This window comes from Anser brachyrhynchus (genome assembly GCF_964034855.1).
Source record: "Anser brachyrhynchus genome assembly, chromosome: 1".
NCBI lineage: Eukaryota > Metazoa > Chordata > Aves > Anseriformes > Anatidae > Anser > Anser brachyrhynchus.
In genome coordinates this window covers 89247246-89265307 of record NC_137694.1, presented here as the reverse complement: position 1 = coordinate 89265307, position 18062 = coordinate 89247246, and the positions used below count along the sequence as shown (strand labels likewise).

The window sequence follows — 18062 nt, the reverse complement described above, 5'->3', positions numbered from 1 at the left end:
GTAGTAGATATAGCACTAAAACACTCATTAATGGAATTACTTTAATTTACCAATTATGTATACTATGTTTTTCATTAGTGTTTTAGAATTCAAGTTACTTAAGCTAAAGTACAGACTCAAAACTATACAAGTGTTTTCAAGAGCACCCATGGGTTTGTGTTCCATTTTCATTGCTTCTTAACTTCTATTTCAAAAATGTTTTAGGGACAGATTTCCAAGTACTTAATACCTAATTGGACTTCTGAAATTTTCCTAGGTACTTAAGCCAATTGGTTTGAATAGACATTAAGCACTTGGGTGCTTTCCAGAATTCTAGTAGATCTTGTCTGCATCTACTGGTGTAATAAATACTAGCCTTTAGGCACAGTGGGTCATAAATGTTGTCAAAAGTAAATGGTATTTAAACCTCTATGAGCCTATGTCATATACGTAGAAATGTGACTTAGCCATCCAAATCAGGAAGGCTGTGGTTCCTGTGACATTTCTTGCATCAGCACTTCTGATAAAAATATCTCCTGGGAGTGAGAGTCTCTGCCTTCCAAATCCCACATCTTTTTCTCATTTGCACTAATGCAACTGCTTGGTTGGGTTGAATGGTGAGGTAGAGTACAGTGTTAATCCAGTTTAAAAATAACTTTTTATATGGATCGGAACAAGTAATTGAATCCATAATTGGCAATTAATTGAGTTCAGTATCAAAGACAAAAAAAAATTAAGTTGACCACTGCTACTATAAGCAATGCTGTGGAACCTTAGTTGGTTTTGAACATGCTTGTAATCCATTAGTAGTGTAGACTTGGATCCAGATGACGGACCCAGTGGTGTCATTGTAAGTGACCCTTCCCTAAGATGTCATTCCAAGTATCTGAGGTCTGAAGCAGTTCAAATCTCTGTAGACTTCCATAATGCCATAGTGCCTGGGGACTGTGTATATTGAAGCTCCTCTAGCTCCAACACCATGAGACAAAGAACTAAGGATGGTACTGTGAAAAGCATTAACAGTAACCTAGAAGCCTGAGTTTTTCTCCAGACTCACTGGAGGCAGAGGATGACTAGTAGGGCTGCATGGTTCAGTCCTCCATTTTAAGATAGAAGAACAGGTCATAGGTTAAAGTGATGCTACTCTGAGTTTCTCTCAGAAATGGGTAAGTATAATTTTCTCTCACTGGGAAATGAATTACCCCAGCAACAAAAATATGATCCATTAAATAATTCAGTGTAAAAAAATATATATATATGGTTATTTGCTTCATGTGTAATTTATTTTTTTCAAATTTAGATTCCATTTTGGAGAAGCATTGGATTTTGCAATATGAAATGGTGTCATAATTGATGCTTTGTTTGAAAGTTCACTGGCTTATAATAATTTATAGCATGTATATTTCTACATGTCTGTCTTCTCACTGCATGGGAACACAAGTTTCCTTCAGAAACAGGGATATCTTGAAAAAAACAGATTTTTAGGTTTCAACACTCAACATTTAATGCCTCAATTACTACAAAGCATTCTGTGTGAATCTTGATAGTAAAACATAAATACACATTATATATTTATTATTTACCAACATGTGTTGGTTAGGCTTGTGCCTGCCTAAAAGTATTTAATTTGTTGCAAAATGAGATAATTGTGTGATGGAGAGGAAATGTAGGCTTTGTTTAGGATCAGCTGAGATGAGGGTAGAGAGAAATTCTGCAGCTCAGTTTGAAATGGTACCTGGAGCTAGGTAAAGACTGCAGTTTAACTGAAACGGTAGTTCAAAGGTCTGTTACAGCTGTGGTCTTATTTAAGTATTTCTACAGTACTGCTTTAGATTTCAAAGGAAAAAAGAAAACAAAGGGAGTGCCTGGTAGTAAATATTTCTTATTTCAAATGGAAGCAGTGCTCAGTGATCAGTCAAATGATAACCATTGCTCTCCAAATATTGTTCTACCTCAAAGCAGTATTTTGAAAGTAGTCCTATTTTAATCTTTAATGCAGCATCAGATTATTTTGGTTATTCATTTGAACCCCTTTTATAACACCAACCAAACCTGTGTAACGCAGTAGCTTTTTCAGACAGTTTATGACAATAGATTAAAATGTAACATCTCCAGCAATGGGAAGCTCACCATATTTATAGGTAGGTAGTTCCAGTGCTTAGCCCTTGTTATTAAAAATTTGCACCTTGTTTATGGCCTTTGTTTTTTTTTAGCTTGTATCTTTTGACCCTTTTCTGACAAATTAAAAAGGCAGATACTATCAGGAATGTCTTCCTCTTCTAAATGTGTGTAGGCCATTTTTAAGAATACTCTCATCTTTCCCTTAAGTGAGAAAAATGCTCTCTCCCTCTAAAAGGCAGTTCATCCAACCATTGAATCAATTTTGTAGCTCTCCAGAATTTTAGCATTCTTGTTGAAGTATAACATCAGAGCTGAACCTGATACTGAACTAGAAAAGTAAACCTGTTTATGATGCCATAAACAGTCATAACACCACTTACCTCCTTATAGTTTAGTTTTCTTTTACTTATAGGTCCAAGTACTTGCTGTCTCAACTACAGCATTGCCTTACACAACTGAATAACTAGCATATTGCAACAATTTTTTGAGTACTACTGTATTCCAAGATACTGGCCTGCATGTAGATGCAAGGATTGAGGAGGGTTTAGACTTGTATTGCATATTCTTATAAGTGTATGTAAATGATATGTCACCCTTACTGGTGTGCACCTATACTTACCAAGCAGTCCAAGTTAAACTGTAGTAATCTGTTTTTGTCAATTACAGCTCTGGCAGTATTCATTTCATCTGAAAAATTTCTAATTTTTTAATACATTTTCTTCTTAATTATTCTGAAAGATACCAAATAATATTAGACCAAGGTATACTGTTACAGCTTCCTCAATCACTACCCATTAGAAAAAAGCTACTTGGTGAACATTCCACATTTGCAATTAATTTTTGTGGTCTTTCAGTTAGCCAGTTTTTAATTAATTTGAGGTGAGCTATACTGATTTTACATAATGTTTTCATCAGAATGCTAGGAAAAATAGAGTGTTTAAAAAGTCTGTGTTATCCAAATAAACTTTATCCACCAACAACCTCATAAAAATTACAGTAAATACTTCAAGTCATGTGTTTCTACATGTTATAATATTAGCCTCTAGAGAAGAATTTTGGGACCAGTTGCAGGAGAACAACCAAAAGTATTCTATTTATCCTACTTGAATATTGACACAACTTGCTAATAAATAGTGGTACAATGAGCAGTCCATAATTAATATTTTTCTTTAAAGTGATAGACAGGTTCTAAAGAAAGTAATGGAACAGATATTCACTCTTCAGTTGTGACACGTCTATCAACATCCTAAAACCTAGTGTCCTTGGCAGGACAGTGCTGTCATGCCTTTTCCAGTTTACTGGTTGAAACACTTATCTGCACTGCTTCTGTTATACAGTATAAAATAAGATACGTCATTACTAGGAACACCAAGAAATTTTGGTGTAATTATTAATGGTGGTGCGTGAAGCAGAAAGAAGATTAACTCTTTAGGAGTCATGAAAAAGCACTTAATCGTGCAATGCTGGTCTGGGATTTTTTTGTGCAGCACCCTGACTTCCTGACCAGCAGACTGAGGCAACCATTGCTTGGGGAGTTTGCTGCTGGAGAGCTCTTCTCCTCGCTGCAGAGTCAGCTAAAAGAATAAAATTTATACTTTATTCACGAAGGGAAATATAATCTAGAAAAGTCAGAAAAATTCACTTCAAGGAAGCAGGGATGGATGAATAGATGTTGTTAGGGATGTCTTCCACTATTAAAGCTAAAAGAAGCTGGGAAATTTCTACATGATACCTTTGAAAAACATAGTAACTACTGCTTTTGACGGTCTTCCTTATTGCCATTTTATGCAGTCTCCCTGTTTCAGCACTTCACAGGTAAAATATTTCTATTGAAGTTGACGGGGTTTCATATGCTCCAGCACACACACGTGTACCACTGCTGTGGCTACAAACTGAAGCATAACCTCACTCATAGTTCTTTCTTTTATGTATCAGGAGTGCCAGCTATTTAAGTCACCACAAAAAGACTCCAGTCCTTTCTAGGATAGAAAAAAAAAAACGTATTCCAACAATAAAAGATCATTTGTCCCACCATAAACATCTTTTAATCCCTCACTGTTTTCTCTCTCTCTGTCTCTTTTCTTTCTTGCTGGCTTTACAGAATATGTTGAGGTGGTTATTTTTTTTGAAAATTTAATGATTCAAAGCATTCTTGTTTGTTTTTCTGGAGGAATGCTCTTTACTATATCACCCCAGTGGCTCTTGTGCCTACAGGAATTTGCAAAAAATTGAACAATTTACTGCTGTTAGGCAGTGCAGTGCTTTCATGCTGTGGCTCTCTTTTGCAGGGGTTGTTCTAAATCCAAGGGTGTTTTCCACACCAGGCTTCCCATCATCAGGAAAGAAATTTTTATCTGAAAGGGAACTAATTGGCTTGTTCCAGAAGGGACCCAACAGGCAGACTAGTGTGTTTGCAGTGTGGGCTACTGCTTGAGCTGAACAGACAGTGACAAATATAAACACATGATGAGTTTTAATCCAAAAGCAATGTAGATTTTCATGTGGTTCAAATAAATTATATTAACAGTAAAAAAAAAAAAAAAAGAGAGAGAGAAATACTGACAGAATACCTAGTTATGTGTTTTATTAATTTGAGGACTGTGAAAAATTAATTAGTCTGGAACCCTGATCTTGATGAAATAATAACTTTAATTTCTTTATCATAGGCACAGATGGTGATTTTCTTTTATTGCCAGATCTGCTGAATCCTTGCATTCTTCCTTCGCTTCCCATATCCACAATATTTGTCTTTACCTTTTCAGCCTGAAATCATGATATTTTGGATTTGCAGCCATATGTGATCTGGACCCTGAGCTCCATTCTTTCTGGAACTCCAGAGGGCGGTCCTGAATCACTGGTTCTAAAAGAGCCCAATATTGTTTCAAGCACATTCATGCCATGGCAGAGAAGCTGTCCTTAGGATTTTTAGAAATATATCTTGTTGCCAGTGCAAAATGGAGATTTTCTTGTTAGAATGTTTGATGTTTTGACAACAGTAAATTCAATTTCTGGATGAAACCACCAAGCAAATGAGACTGCACAAATATCCTATTTAGTAACTGTCTTGCTGGATCTGTCCTCATGTCTGCCTAGTCCTACTGTTCATTCAATAGTAGTCAGCACTGGATACCTCAGAGTGTCTCATTTTAATCTTGAAATATTTCCTTACTATGTTTTGTATTTCCAACCATTTGTTCTTCAAATATGACCTTGCCCTATCTGGTGTCCCTGCTGCATGTGCCCAGAAGCCATAGAGATTTTACTTTTGTCTGCATTTCCTGAACAAGAGCAACATCCTTGCTCATACCTCAAGCTTCTTGCACAGGCTTTCCATTCATCCACTGGTCAGGAAGTTAATGTTAGTGACAGCACTTGGAAAAAGGCTTTTCAGGCCAATACGTAGAAAGAAGTATTACATTCTTATGCTAATAACAGTCCTTTTTAAGATTGCCTTTCCATTGCCTGCTCCTTTTCCCACATCCCCCCTTAGATTGGAGACCGTCATCTCACTGGAGCACTTGAACTGCAGCACTTCTGGAAATGTAAAGATTACCCTAATAGACTTTGTGTTTTTCTTTCCTATTGTTCTTAAGCACTGTTGTTTACAACGTGTTGTAAATCCATCTGACAGTCAGTTACTGTCTGTTAGAGCTCCAGTTCTCACCATCCACACTTATCTATCTCACAGCTACTCACTCACTATTATCTATCTAGCTGTCTTTCTGTCACTTTTTTATCTTTCACTCTGCTGGAAGGTCCGCTGCCTGATAGATGTCAAATTGAAATAACTAAAGTATGTAGCTAAGAGACAGAAGAGAGTTGTCATTAGGGCTTCCAGCCCTTTTAGACCAAATACACAACCTTTTAAAAGACTTTGAAGAAACTTGCTCAAAAAAGAGAGAACAGAGCTGGAGGTACTCTCCGTCCTTTTATCCTCTTGCACTGTGAATAAATTTCTGTACCATTTCTCACAGTCTGCCCAGTAAGGAAGTGAAGAAGCCTCAGATATTTCCCTTCAGCCCAGAGAGAAGGTGAAATGCAGGTCCTCCTCCACACATTTGGGTGAAGAACCCAGAGGGGAGCTGCAACTTTGACAGGGCTTGAATGTAAAAAGTAGCTGATGGGAACTGACCTGATTCCAGGTTGGATGTGGAAGGGATTTCTAGATGTGGTGGTGAGCAAGGAAGCTGGCCTTGTTGTTGAGGAAGAAAGCTGGAATGATGCAATTGGAAACTCTTAAACATCATTTTAAGCACATAACCTATGTCTGAGTTAAGCATGAAGAGTAATGTGAGTAAACAGTTTCTCTGGATAATAGGCTTCTGGATACATGAATGTGTGATACATGTTGTAGCTGTAGAATCCATTCACAATTTGACTAGTCATATCAGTGGTGGCTACACCATGCTGAAGAGCTCTAACACCCAAATATTGTAGTGTAGTATCTAATCATCTGCAAGGATAACCCATAAATCCTCCCTTATCTTTGCATTATGCCATTCATTTTTAAAAGTATGTTTTTGTCAAAATGTACTTATTGAGCAGATGGCCAGAAAGAATGAAACATACTACCAGACGTAACAGTCACTCAGGTATGTAGGTACTAAGCTCCCTCATGAGATGACTCTGAAGCAGAAGCCTGGGTGACAAATCCACCTTTTGTGTCTTGGAGCACCAAGAAGGGAATCATAGCAAACCCTAGCCTCTTTCTCTCCACTGCACAAACCTGTGTGAACTGCTGTAGTTGGACAGAACTGACCTCCCCACTCACTCTGCCACAGGGAGTCTAATGAGGAGAGAGAGTACTTCTTCTGCAGCATGCTTGTCCTCTCTGAAAGCGCAGGGAGAGATGTAATGTCAGAAACGGGAACAGGGACAAGAGAATATGGACAAGGGCAGTAAGTTGGCAATAGTTTTCCCATTGGATCTGCTAGTGGTTTACACATTTCTGTTCCACCAGCACTTCCCCACCCCCTTGCCTATCAACTATAACTGTCAAATGGAGTATGGCCTTATAAATCATAAACTCACATTCATCCCTATAATCACAGAACTACTAAGCATCCTTGTGCAGTCAGCAGGTGCTGACTGAGCTCATGCACTGGGCAGTGTAAAGAAAACAAAATGAAAGAAAATAAACAGTGATTTTAGCTATACGATTACTGGCTCTGTTGTCTAGAATAAGGTCCTGGAAAAGTTGCTGTGTGATCCCATGGTGAAATCCAGCACTGTAATATGTACACACAAAAAGATAAAATAAGGTTGCAGAAACTTGCTTGGCTTTGCAGTCATAATTGTTTTTTATTTTTCTATCTTGTGTAGTTAAGAACACTCTTGATGAGAAACACAGGGACATATACAAACATGCACAGCTGATGGGAAAAATGAAGGAAAAAAGCAGGAAATGACAAAAAAGAATCAAGGACGTGCATAACAAAAGCAATCTCTTATTAAAGCACTTATTATTTACAACTTAAACATTACCTTAATTAAGAGAGAAATTGGGAAATAAGAAAAGAACAGAAAAGTCAAGGGACGTGCTGAATTTAATTTGGAATGTCAAAATGCTGTAAAAATTGTAATTATCAAGTTTCCTTTATTAACACCTTCTCCCTGTCTGGACAGTGTTTTGTGGAGCCTGTGTGTTTATATATGTGTTGTTCACTTCACTGTGCCTTTATCGATTTCTAGAAGGATCACTTCAAGCAAAAATAAGTATTTCCATCATTTTGCCTTAACTGCCTCTCTGTCAGTTTTTAACAAATCCACATTTTCCAATTATACTTGTCTGTCATTTGACATTTTTATCTGACAAGTAAATTAAGGTCATCAGGAAGTTTCAGGCTTGAAAGGCCCTTTATAATGATTTGGCTACTTGAAAAAAATCCTAATATATTGGACTCCGGCATCTCTGCCAACAGAGTAAAATACAAATGCTAGAAACAGAATACTCACTATTTAAGAATGTACAGTCTCAGCTAAAAATTGTATTGGTTAGACATGGAAAGAACTAAGTCAGTGGGGAACTTCTCCCCCTTCAAGAACTTGACTGTGGTTCCTGGTAGAAAATATGTGCATTATTAAACTGATGTATTGCAGTCTGCTTTAGCTAAAACTCAGAGCAACTCCATTCAACATGAGTGATCCAGGACACTGACTTTTCATCTCAGTAGCTAGCAGAAGGCTTCTTTGGACTGTAGGATCAGTTCCTACATTTGCACTCAACTTGAATTCTCAAGCCCTGCGTGTTCTCCTTGATAATGAAAGCCTGTTGAACAAAATTCCATCTAGTTTATCTGCCTCTGGTTCACATTTGTTTTACTGAACTAAATATTTTTTCACAACTCTTTTTTTTTTTTTTTTTTTTAATAGGAAAAAGGGCTGCATTTCATCCTCTCACTTCCATTGCACAGATGGACAAGATACACTCATTTAAAACTTCCCTTACCCTTTACACAATTTCAAACCGTCTCTGGCTGTCTTTGTAACATTTAGCACAACCCTTGCTAGTTTGAAATAGTATTCAGCATTTGAATTGAAGAGCCTGTTACTTTTCACATTGTTACTTGTTTGGCACCATGTTTTATATTATATTTTTTCAACTAAACCTGACTCTGTGGAGCTCAAGATAATGCAGAGCTACAGTCCCTTCCTGTGGTATCACTAGGTACTGTTTTGGAGATTAGCTATTTAGTAAGTATTTGATAAAGGGTTTTGATACATCATTTATTGGAAGATTCATGTATTTAACTTGTCTGAGGAGAGTTTATGATCACAGATACTGAATGCCTTGTAATTTACTGCCAGTGCATATCTCCATTAAATTATATGAACAGAAACCTAATGGCAGAAATTTAACAAGTTGTTTTTGCTGAAAATTGAGGCATAAATTACTATTGCTTTTATTCGCTTTACTACTATTACAAAGCCAGTTTACACAGCTAATTTCTAAACCACTCACTAATATTATTTAGAAGCCAAACGTTTTTCTTGAAAACAATTTTTTATGATGCTTTGGGGAGTTATGTGTGCATTGTATTGGGCTTCATCAACTGCGAAGTGAGAGAATATAGCCTGCTGAGCTTTCTCTTTCCAGCAGCCTAGGTGATTTCCCTAAACTTTAATCATCTGATGCACAAAGAAAGCTGAAGATTTTATTTACAAGATTACAAAGCCAAAGTTGCTTTCTTGATAAATCTAAAACTTATTTTCTTTTCTGCATTTACTGCTGTTGTCCAAGGTAACTGAATAGAATTGTTTATTCTTCTTTCGGGACAATCTTATGTTTCTCATAGAAAAAGAAAATCAGAATTAGGTAAATGTCATATGGTGAAAATGTTCAAGTGTAACTGAGTTTACTTTAAGAAGTAAAACTTTGAAGTCACAAAACAGGAGATACAGTTCTTTTTCTGTTCAGTAGTATTTGCACGATGAGGACCAGCCTAATTGTAATAGGTACTTTGTCAGTGTAAACATTTAATATTATAAAGAAAAAATAGTGAAAAGATCAAGCCTCTGGATACAAGATAGTTTCAGATGATCTTTTTTACCTGCTAAATGTTCTACAAAAAGCAGAGGAAAAACATGAGGCATAAGAAAATCTTTTTTTTTTCAATAGCTATGCCAATCACCAGAGCTTGTTATAGATAAAACTGTATTAATTTGTGATGATAAAACTAAATAACAGAAACACAGAAGAATGTGTGGGGCTACATGTTACATGCGCTTTTTTGTACTTCATGTTCTACTGAACCTAGTTTAGTATGTCTTACATGCATAGCACTGCTGCTGACTTCACTTGGGACAATTGGATAGAGAGAAGTTTTGAATTAGAGGCAAGGTTAAGCTAAAAAAATCAATAAATTTGTTCTAGTTTTATGTCCAAAACATGTATTTATGTCAAACTTTGGTAAGTTGCAAGTTAGTTTCAATTGAAAAACTTATCTGATAATGCCAGCTCCTCGTTTTAAAAAATTATAAAAATCTTCTCTGCCTCTTTATAGTTGGGACACAGGGTAAGGTTTTTCACTTCACAGGCATATTCACATCTGATGTCTGGTCTAAGCACCAAGAAAACTACTACAGAGTAATTGCAACATTTGATCAGTGAAATTTTGCCAGCCTTTCTGCATGAATCCTAGTGCTGGAGTTTTAACCTCATTTCTTTGTGCTTCTGTTTCAGCTTCTGATATGGCTGCGGAGCAGGGGCAGATTCTTGTGATTGCCACTGCTGCTGTTGGTGGATTCACTCTCCTGGTCATCCTCACTTTGTTCTTCCTGATCACTGGAAGGTAATTAATGCTACAGCGTTCTTATTTACTCAGGGTCTGTGTCATCCAATGCTAAGAATTTAAGAAGAATAGCTAAGTCATTAAACCACATTGTCAGTGCTGAAATATGGGTTAGATGTAGCTGGGTCAATGTCCTCTTTGTTCAGCACTGCTCACACTCAGAGTTCTTAAAAGCCCAGCTTGGGCAGCTAAGTAATTATGTGAAATCAGGAAATAATTTATCTGGTTTTAAAATAAGTTTCTGGCCCTCTTGTCTGTAGAGCAAAAATTTTTAAATACAATACGACTGCACCCTCAAGGCTCTGACATTCGAAAACAAGAAAAGAAAGGAAAACAAAAAACAGTATTTATTGTAAAATCTCTTTTATACGAGTGTTTTCCATGTGACTTTGGGATTTCATCTGCTTCCACCAGAAAACAAAGCAAAATTTAAAAGGATGAAGACATTATGTCCCATCTTCTCTGTGAGACATCAGTGGCACCACAGTTCTGCCGTGGTTCAAGAAAGCCGAAAAAAAGCCTGGTACTCTGTAGACATATGAGTCCAAGCAGAGGTAGCTGGGCTCATCTCCTTCAGTAAGTTCTGTAGGAGGATCTGTGTGGGCTTTGGCCCATCTCTACCCTTTTTGCCTCTCCCTCCTGCAGATGCGTAATACAAATGGTGGAAGAGCCCCCATGTGAGGATTGTTCTCCATGGAGTTTCCTTCTTACCCAGCTTTGGGACAAAAAAAAATCTGGAGTTTGGATGGGTTTCTGCACCATTCCTGGTGTTGTTTAGAGTCTGTGCTTACATATAGAGGAAAGATGTTACAGTTACTTCTCTGAATGGGATAGTAATCATTACAGACTGGGCTGATATCACTTGACAGTGCTGCACTTTCAGATTTGTAATTAATTTGCTATTTTGTTGTTATAATATTAATTTTAATTTGAAAAGAAAGTCCTACCAATGCAGGCTGGATCATTTATTTGCAGTATCCCAGTAGCCAAATATGGCACTACAGTAGCTACCATTATGTGAATTAATGCTTTCTGCTAAATAATAAAACCGGTTAAGTCTAGCATTCAGTTGAAGCTAATGGAAGCAGTTCACATTGGAACATACTGTGATCTCAAGTAATCTTAGAAGCTTAATAAATATTTATACAATTACTACAAACACTACAAATGACAGACTCTTTTGGAGAAGAGTTATTCAGACAAAGACAAACTTTCAGAGAAAATGATTCTGCAGAATCCTTGAGTGTGACTCCTGAAACCTAACTAGAACTCTTTAACTCTTTCCTCAGAAAACATCCAGTAAACTCAGGAATGAAAAAAAAAAAAAATGGAAATGGGTTTCTATCTGGGTTTATTTCTCCTGTTTGGTAATGTTAAGGACATTGGTGATTCTCGTAGCTTTCTAACATCTTACTCAATAGGACTGTTTCAATTATGTAAGATATGAATTCATTTTGAAGTGCTGCTTAAATGCAGTGATAAGAGTGTATTCCGTAAAAGACAGAGCAAGAAAATTTTGAATAAATACTCAATTTACTATAGGACTGGAGGTGAATTTCTGCATGAAAAATGGGATTGGTATCCTACAGATGTGCTCTGCTTCGATGTTTAGAATTAGCAATTTGATGAGCTATCGAGTCACAGGGCTGCTGATGAGTCTATTCATAGTGGAGAGGCTGGGTTAAATGAGCACCTGCCTCTGCACTCTGCTGAGTGATTATCCACCAAGAGTAAGCAGGAAGCATGGCTGTCAATTGCAGATAGAAAAATGAAAGCGATAGTGACTTCGAGGCACAGCGTAGGCAGTGAGACCAGGGTCTTGGCTAAATTCCAGGAAGTGCAGTATTAAAACTCAGTGTGATTTATCCTTATCATTAGAGAAATTATTCCTTTCCAATGGTTTTCTAGCTGACAGTGGTAGAAAATGGGGAGTTGGAACAGGAAGACTCTATTGCTGGTTCTCACTGGCTTCTATAGTCTTAATTTTATGGCTTTGGATACTTAGAAGAATTGTGGGGGGTAAAGACTTGTTTCTTTGAATGTTCCTCTGGGCAGACACTCCAAGTGTAAGAGCTTGGGTTCAGTGTTCCTCTTAGTGGCTGGAACCCTACAGACCAGTTGTCCAGGTCCTAAAAATGTCACTGGCATGCTTAGTGGTCCTAGCAACTGGTGTACAATCGGAAGATTTCCACGGAAGCTGAGAATCCCATGGTTACTGTTTCCCTCCATTAGGGTACGTAACTATGAAAACATCTTACTGCTAATTATGATAGCTTAAGAAGTTTCTGCCCTTCAGATGTTCATCATCACCTCTATAGCAGTGAAAGCATTTGTGAGTGATCCTAATCTTTTTCAGTAGTTTAAATGAACCATTGAGAGGAGGTGGGTGTGTTCATGTATTTCCCATTTCTCCGTGGTTACTATTTTACTGCATACACTATCTATAATTATAGTTTATTTTGTTAGGCTGATTATGAACACAAAAAAGCCAGTCATTTTGTTCAAGCTGGTTATGGAACTGAATTTCTGTACACCAAAGCATATGTCCACATGCACTGCTGTCAGTGCCCAAATAGCCCTTAGCCCTCAGCCTAGCCCTTAGCCCCAGAGGTTTCCCTCTAAGTCATCCTTCTTAGGCTGCTCAGTGAGTAAGAGCTTTAAGACCAAGAGCAAATCTTACGTTTCTTGACCTTAACAGTTACTCCCATCATTGGGCCCTCTAAATGGGCACTAGCAGTCCCACAGATAGGCAGCATTCAATTTAGGAGAGGTTTCGTTAGAGGGAACCTGAAATCTTGCCATGTGGCAGCATAACCTTGAATTGTCAGGTAATGTTGCTAACTATTAATGAATATCAATAGAGCTTAGTGTTGTTTGCCAAGGATTTGCAATCATCCAGGCCTATGCTAAATCACTGTGTTCACATAGCAGTCTACATACAGTTTACCCTATGAGATAGCAGCTATCTTATGAGAAATAACAAATCTGTGCCTAACAGACTGAACAGAGCTACTCAGAAGTAAAAAAATAGCGGTCTTAATGGGAAAAAAATATTTTCCTTTTTCATGAAACATGTTGAAGTCAAAGAACTTATTATATTATGAAGAAATTGTGAGCTTTTTTGACCCACTGGTTATAAAAGGTAATAGGATAAGGTTTAATTTGCCTAAGCCAATGTATGCAAAGTAGTTAAGATTCTTTCAAATTTGGAAATAAAGTATTGCGTCAAACTTCAGTAGTCATTTTCACTACTAATCCAACTGTGATTTTTTTTCATTGGTATCTAATTTGCTGTAGCTCTTTGTGTGTCTTTCTCTCTTGAGTTTCACAACTAAATCTCTAGATTCAGAATGCAAAATTTTGGCTTTTATAAAACTGCAGATAAAACAATGTACATTTATTTTATATATGACAACTATTTTAATTTAAACCTCACTTGCTTTTCTTAAAAGATGCCAGTGGTACATAAAGGCCAAAATGAAATCTGAAGAAAAAAGAAGGGCTCACTTGCAAAATGGACATTGTAAGTAGTTTAACACTGTGTTACATAAAATCTATATTAGGTTTTAAATGAAGAATGGTCGTTGTTTTCTGTACATCCTTTGCCCTTCATTTTTTAATCTGGCCATTTGAATAGTTCCTTATTGTCTGCACCATCAAGACTGTTTATTTGTACGTCCTCTTGGACAATTTCACTGAATTCACTCCAGTGAGTAAGGGTTTTTACTTAGTATTCTATTAATCATATTCATCAGTTTTCCAGGTGTATCTCTGTGCATTCACAACTGGTCTGGACTGTATTGAATGTCTGCCTCAAAATTCCACTCTTGGTGACTGTGTGCCATTTTTGTAGACAGTTCTCTTTGACTATTAGCGTCTTTGGGGATTTAGACTTCCGGCCACTCGAGAAGTAAAAAGTAGAATGGGTTGCATTCTTTCTCACATTTTTTCTCACTGATCAGCACTCTGAGAGAAAAGCTCTCATGAGCAGTATATTAGTTATTTAGCTCAATTTAGCTACTTAATTTATATTACTAGTCTCATTGTTTTATGTTAGAGTAGCTAAAAAAAAAGTTTTTATTTACTTTTGGCTTGTAGAAAGGGTATTATATTTTTATTATTTTTTTATTCAATTTTGAAAACATCCCTGGAAATGTTATGATCAAGACAGAAGCTATGTCGTGAGAAATAAAATCATTTTTCAGGTGACAACACTATACCCAGCCAAGTAGCTCTTTCCATCTTGAAAAGGGGCACATTTCGACATAAAGAATACTTCTTAGATTTGTTTGTAATTTGTTTCCAAACATAGAAGGAACAGAAGACAAAAACCTTCCTGCTGGAGAGTTTGATATTTACCTCTGGAGGCCATGACTGAATATGGGAAAAGCCTCACTCAGTGTCTTTCACACCAGGGCAAACAATAACCCTATTTCATGCTGACACAAAGCTTCATCTAAGAGGCTTCTCATTCTTTGGGAGTTATCTCAGCATCAGACTCAAGAGGGTGTTTCCCTGATCATGCATGTCTTCCACAGAACCAAGGATCTAGAGGAATTACTGTGATTTACCCCAGTAGCCAGGACTGTATTGCCAACAATATTCCTTCCTTTACAACAGGAGCACTCATTGCCTTCACAAGTGCCTTTTTCATGCTAGTAGCAATCTTTGCCTGACTGTTGCGTACTTACAAATTTGGTATCCAGCATCTCAACCTGAAACAATATACAAGGCTGTGCAGTTTCTACAGGTATCAGTATAAGGGTCACTTTCCCTAAACAGGCTGAAGCTGTTTTAAAAAACAAACTCTGCTGCAAAACTTGCACTTGTTAGCATTTCCCGTTTCTTCTCCCAGCTTAGTCATGTCCATGCTCTATCTCCTATGCTTCTGCTGCATGTAGAGAAGAAACATCTCCTGTCTATCCTACCTCCATCCGTTGAGAACTCTGTATGACTCAGAGGAAGATTTCAGGGAATATACTCTTTGAAGAAATTTAGAAAGGGGTCCATGATCTTGATGGTAATGTGGAATCACATTATGTGCTTCCCATTTCTGAATGGTGTGTGTACTCCATCAGCATTGGTCCAAATGGGTGTTGCAGGTGACTTAATGAAGCCCAGACATATTCGTAGGTCCTTAACTACGTCTCACCTAATGTATTTAGACTCATCACATAATGAAGTACTTTAAACTCATCTACTGAGTGATAAGAGGAAGAAGTCTGAGTGGTACTTAATTCTTTTAAAGAGGTTCTCTGGACCCAGCTGCAATACTCTCCTCTTATCATGCTAAGTTGATGCGTTATCTACATCAACGTCTGTTAACGAATTGAAAGTTTTCCAGAACTTAATCACCACATGGCAGGAGCCTAAAAAATTTCCTATCCAGATAGTCCAGGAGAAACAACATAAGTTCTTGGACATTCTACATTCAGGAACACAAGGGATATTAGCCATGCCAGAAAAATGATGCCTTGCTGGAACCTGCCAAAGCAATCTGGCACCAACCCACTGTTGCTGCAGCCATCTCCAAGGAAGCAGACAGAAATTATCAAAGCATTGTAAATGGATTTGGATATTTTTGTTCTCATCTTGCACCTGGCTCTTTGGTTGTGCAAGCTGATCAGAATAGAACAAAGCAGCACAGTCCTCTAGGACCCATTCTCAGAGAAGGGGATCTCAAAGATTGGACCTGTTTGGCAAAATGAATGTTCATCCATCCACCAGTAAAAGACAGGAGTAAATTAGCAAGCAGTGTTTTCAAAGTAAAGGACAGATTGTCTAAGTTGTCCAAGGAGTAGCAAAGGGGAACACAACATCTTTGAAAATAATCACTGTCAGTTGTGGGGATCTGCTTTTCCCCATATCTTTGAGCCTTCACTTGGTGTCTCTGTAGACATCCTCTCAACTGAACAGCACAGAGCTCATATTTTCCCTTGTGACTTGCTGAATTTTCCAAGGTTATAGTTTCCAAATTTACCAGCTGTACTTGAAAAATTCCTTCAGGATGTGAGCTAAGCGCAGAGGCACCAAGGAGCCTCTTCAGACCAAAATACTAAATATCAGTTGGAACAGAAATGCCTACAATAAAAAAAAAAAAAAGTACTTTGACTTACCTAAAATAGCATTTACCTCAAAACTTAGGAAGGGCTGTTATTTAACTTTTTCTCAGGAGATGCTTGGTTTAGCTGTGACGGAGAGAAAACTGCGTAAGAGTTTGACACTGTCTTATCAGTTGAAATCCAAAGACTGAGTTTTCCAAAGGCCTTTGACTTTTTCTTCCTCTGGCATCTGTGTAGCCAGAAAACATGATAATAACTAGAGGTATACATAAAATGCAGTTAACCTAATACCTATATTTTCTCTGGGGTTTACACTGATACTGGTTATCAGTTATCGTTGCAAGCTGAAGGGAAGTCTGATGTATCAATGCATTGCAATGATCCTGAAGACATACCCATGCTTTCAGTCACCTGGAATACCTCAAGAGATTCGAGCAGGGTTTAGCAGGACCTTGCTTGCAGTTTCAAGCAGCAATTTTGAATGCTTTTGATTGTGTCGGATTGACAGAGGTTTATATTCTATCTATGGATATAAACCATAACGTCTCACAAGCCTTACCTAGGGAAAAAAGAAAAAAAAAAAAACACTTGAAGGAAAGAAAATATTCAAGTCTGTGCTGAGTCAGCCTTTGAAGGCCTGGTGCTGCCACCAAATGGGGACAACTCTTGTGGATTCTACAGTTGGTTTCTGTGAGATGAGTGGCAGGTGTTAATAATTTGGGGTGCATCATTATCCTTTTTTAGGTTCTGGCAATTTAAATGGGGAAGATTTAATATGTTTAAAAAAAAAAAAAAAAAGGAATACATATATTGTTATAATGTGTGAGTATCGAAGAATGCTTGTTTCCTAGTATTCTCTCTTTTTTGCAGTACGTTTCCCAGGAATCAAAACATATATTGATCCAGACACATATGAAGACCCATCTCTTGCTGTCCATGAATTTGCAAAGGAGATAGATCCCTCAAGAATTCGCATTGAGAGAGTCATTGGGGCAGGTAAAAGCAAACACACTCAAAAACTGTCTATGAATGGAAAGACTGCTTTTCTGAAGTCGTCATGATAATGCAAGTGGTTAAGTCGTTAAAAATGGCATATTTCCCTGATAGCCCAGTTTATTCTCAAGTGTCCTTCATTTTCTGAAGATATAGCAGCAGCCTTCCTGTCCAGCTGCTACTAAGGATCTCTGTGTGCCTGTTCTCCCATAACAGCTCAGTTATTTCAATAAGCTTTGTAGAGGTTTGGTGCAGACAGGCCATCTAAATAAATTAGATACCCATGAGAAAAAATTAGCTTGTGTATAGTTAGCATAAAGACTACTGTACTTATCTAACTCAGTCTTTGACTGAATAAAAAAGAAATGAAAAATAAACAAAGAAAGTGAACATACATAATCTAACCTTATCCATATATATGTTCCCAAAGTTTAGTAGTCAGTGGTTTTGGACTTCTTGAAAGTGCCTGATGGAACTATCCTCCAAGCATTGTTAACTCCTTCTTTTGAACCTGTCGGTTGGTCTGGCCTCCACAGTGTTGCATGATCATGTGTTATATAAGGTAATGTGCACTATGAAAATGTAGTCATTTTTATTTGATTTGGATTAGCTGTGT

General features: G+C 37.4%; 1 protein-coding gene across 15 annotated transcripts in view; it reads left to right on the top strand.

Annotated features, from left to right (window-relative positions):
• The window catches only part of EPHA6 (EPH receptor A6), a 568875-nt gene that overhangs the window by 426153 nt on the left and 124660 nt on the right, over positions 1 to 18062 (top strand). For all 15 annotated transcript variants that reach the window (XR_013952651.1, XR_013952652.1, XM_080597214.1 and 12 more), the window contains 3 exons: positions 10283 to 10391; positions 13844 to 13914; positions 17324 to 17449. Coding sequence is in view for 13 of the 15 variants with exons in the window: in XM_080597214.1 (XP_080453340.1) it covers positions 10283 to 10391; positions 13844 to 13914; positions 17324 to 17449 (306 nt within the window). In the remaining 2 variants the exon portion in view is untranslated. The remainder of the gene's footprint in view (positions 1 to 10282; positions 10392 to 13843; positions 13915 to 17323; positions 17450 to 18062) is intronic.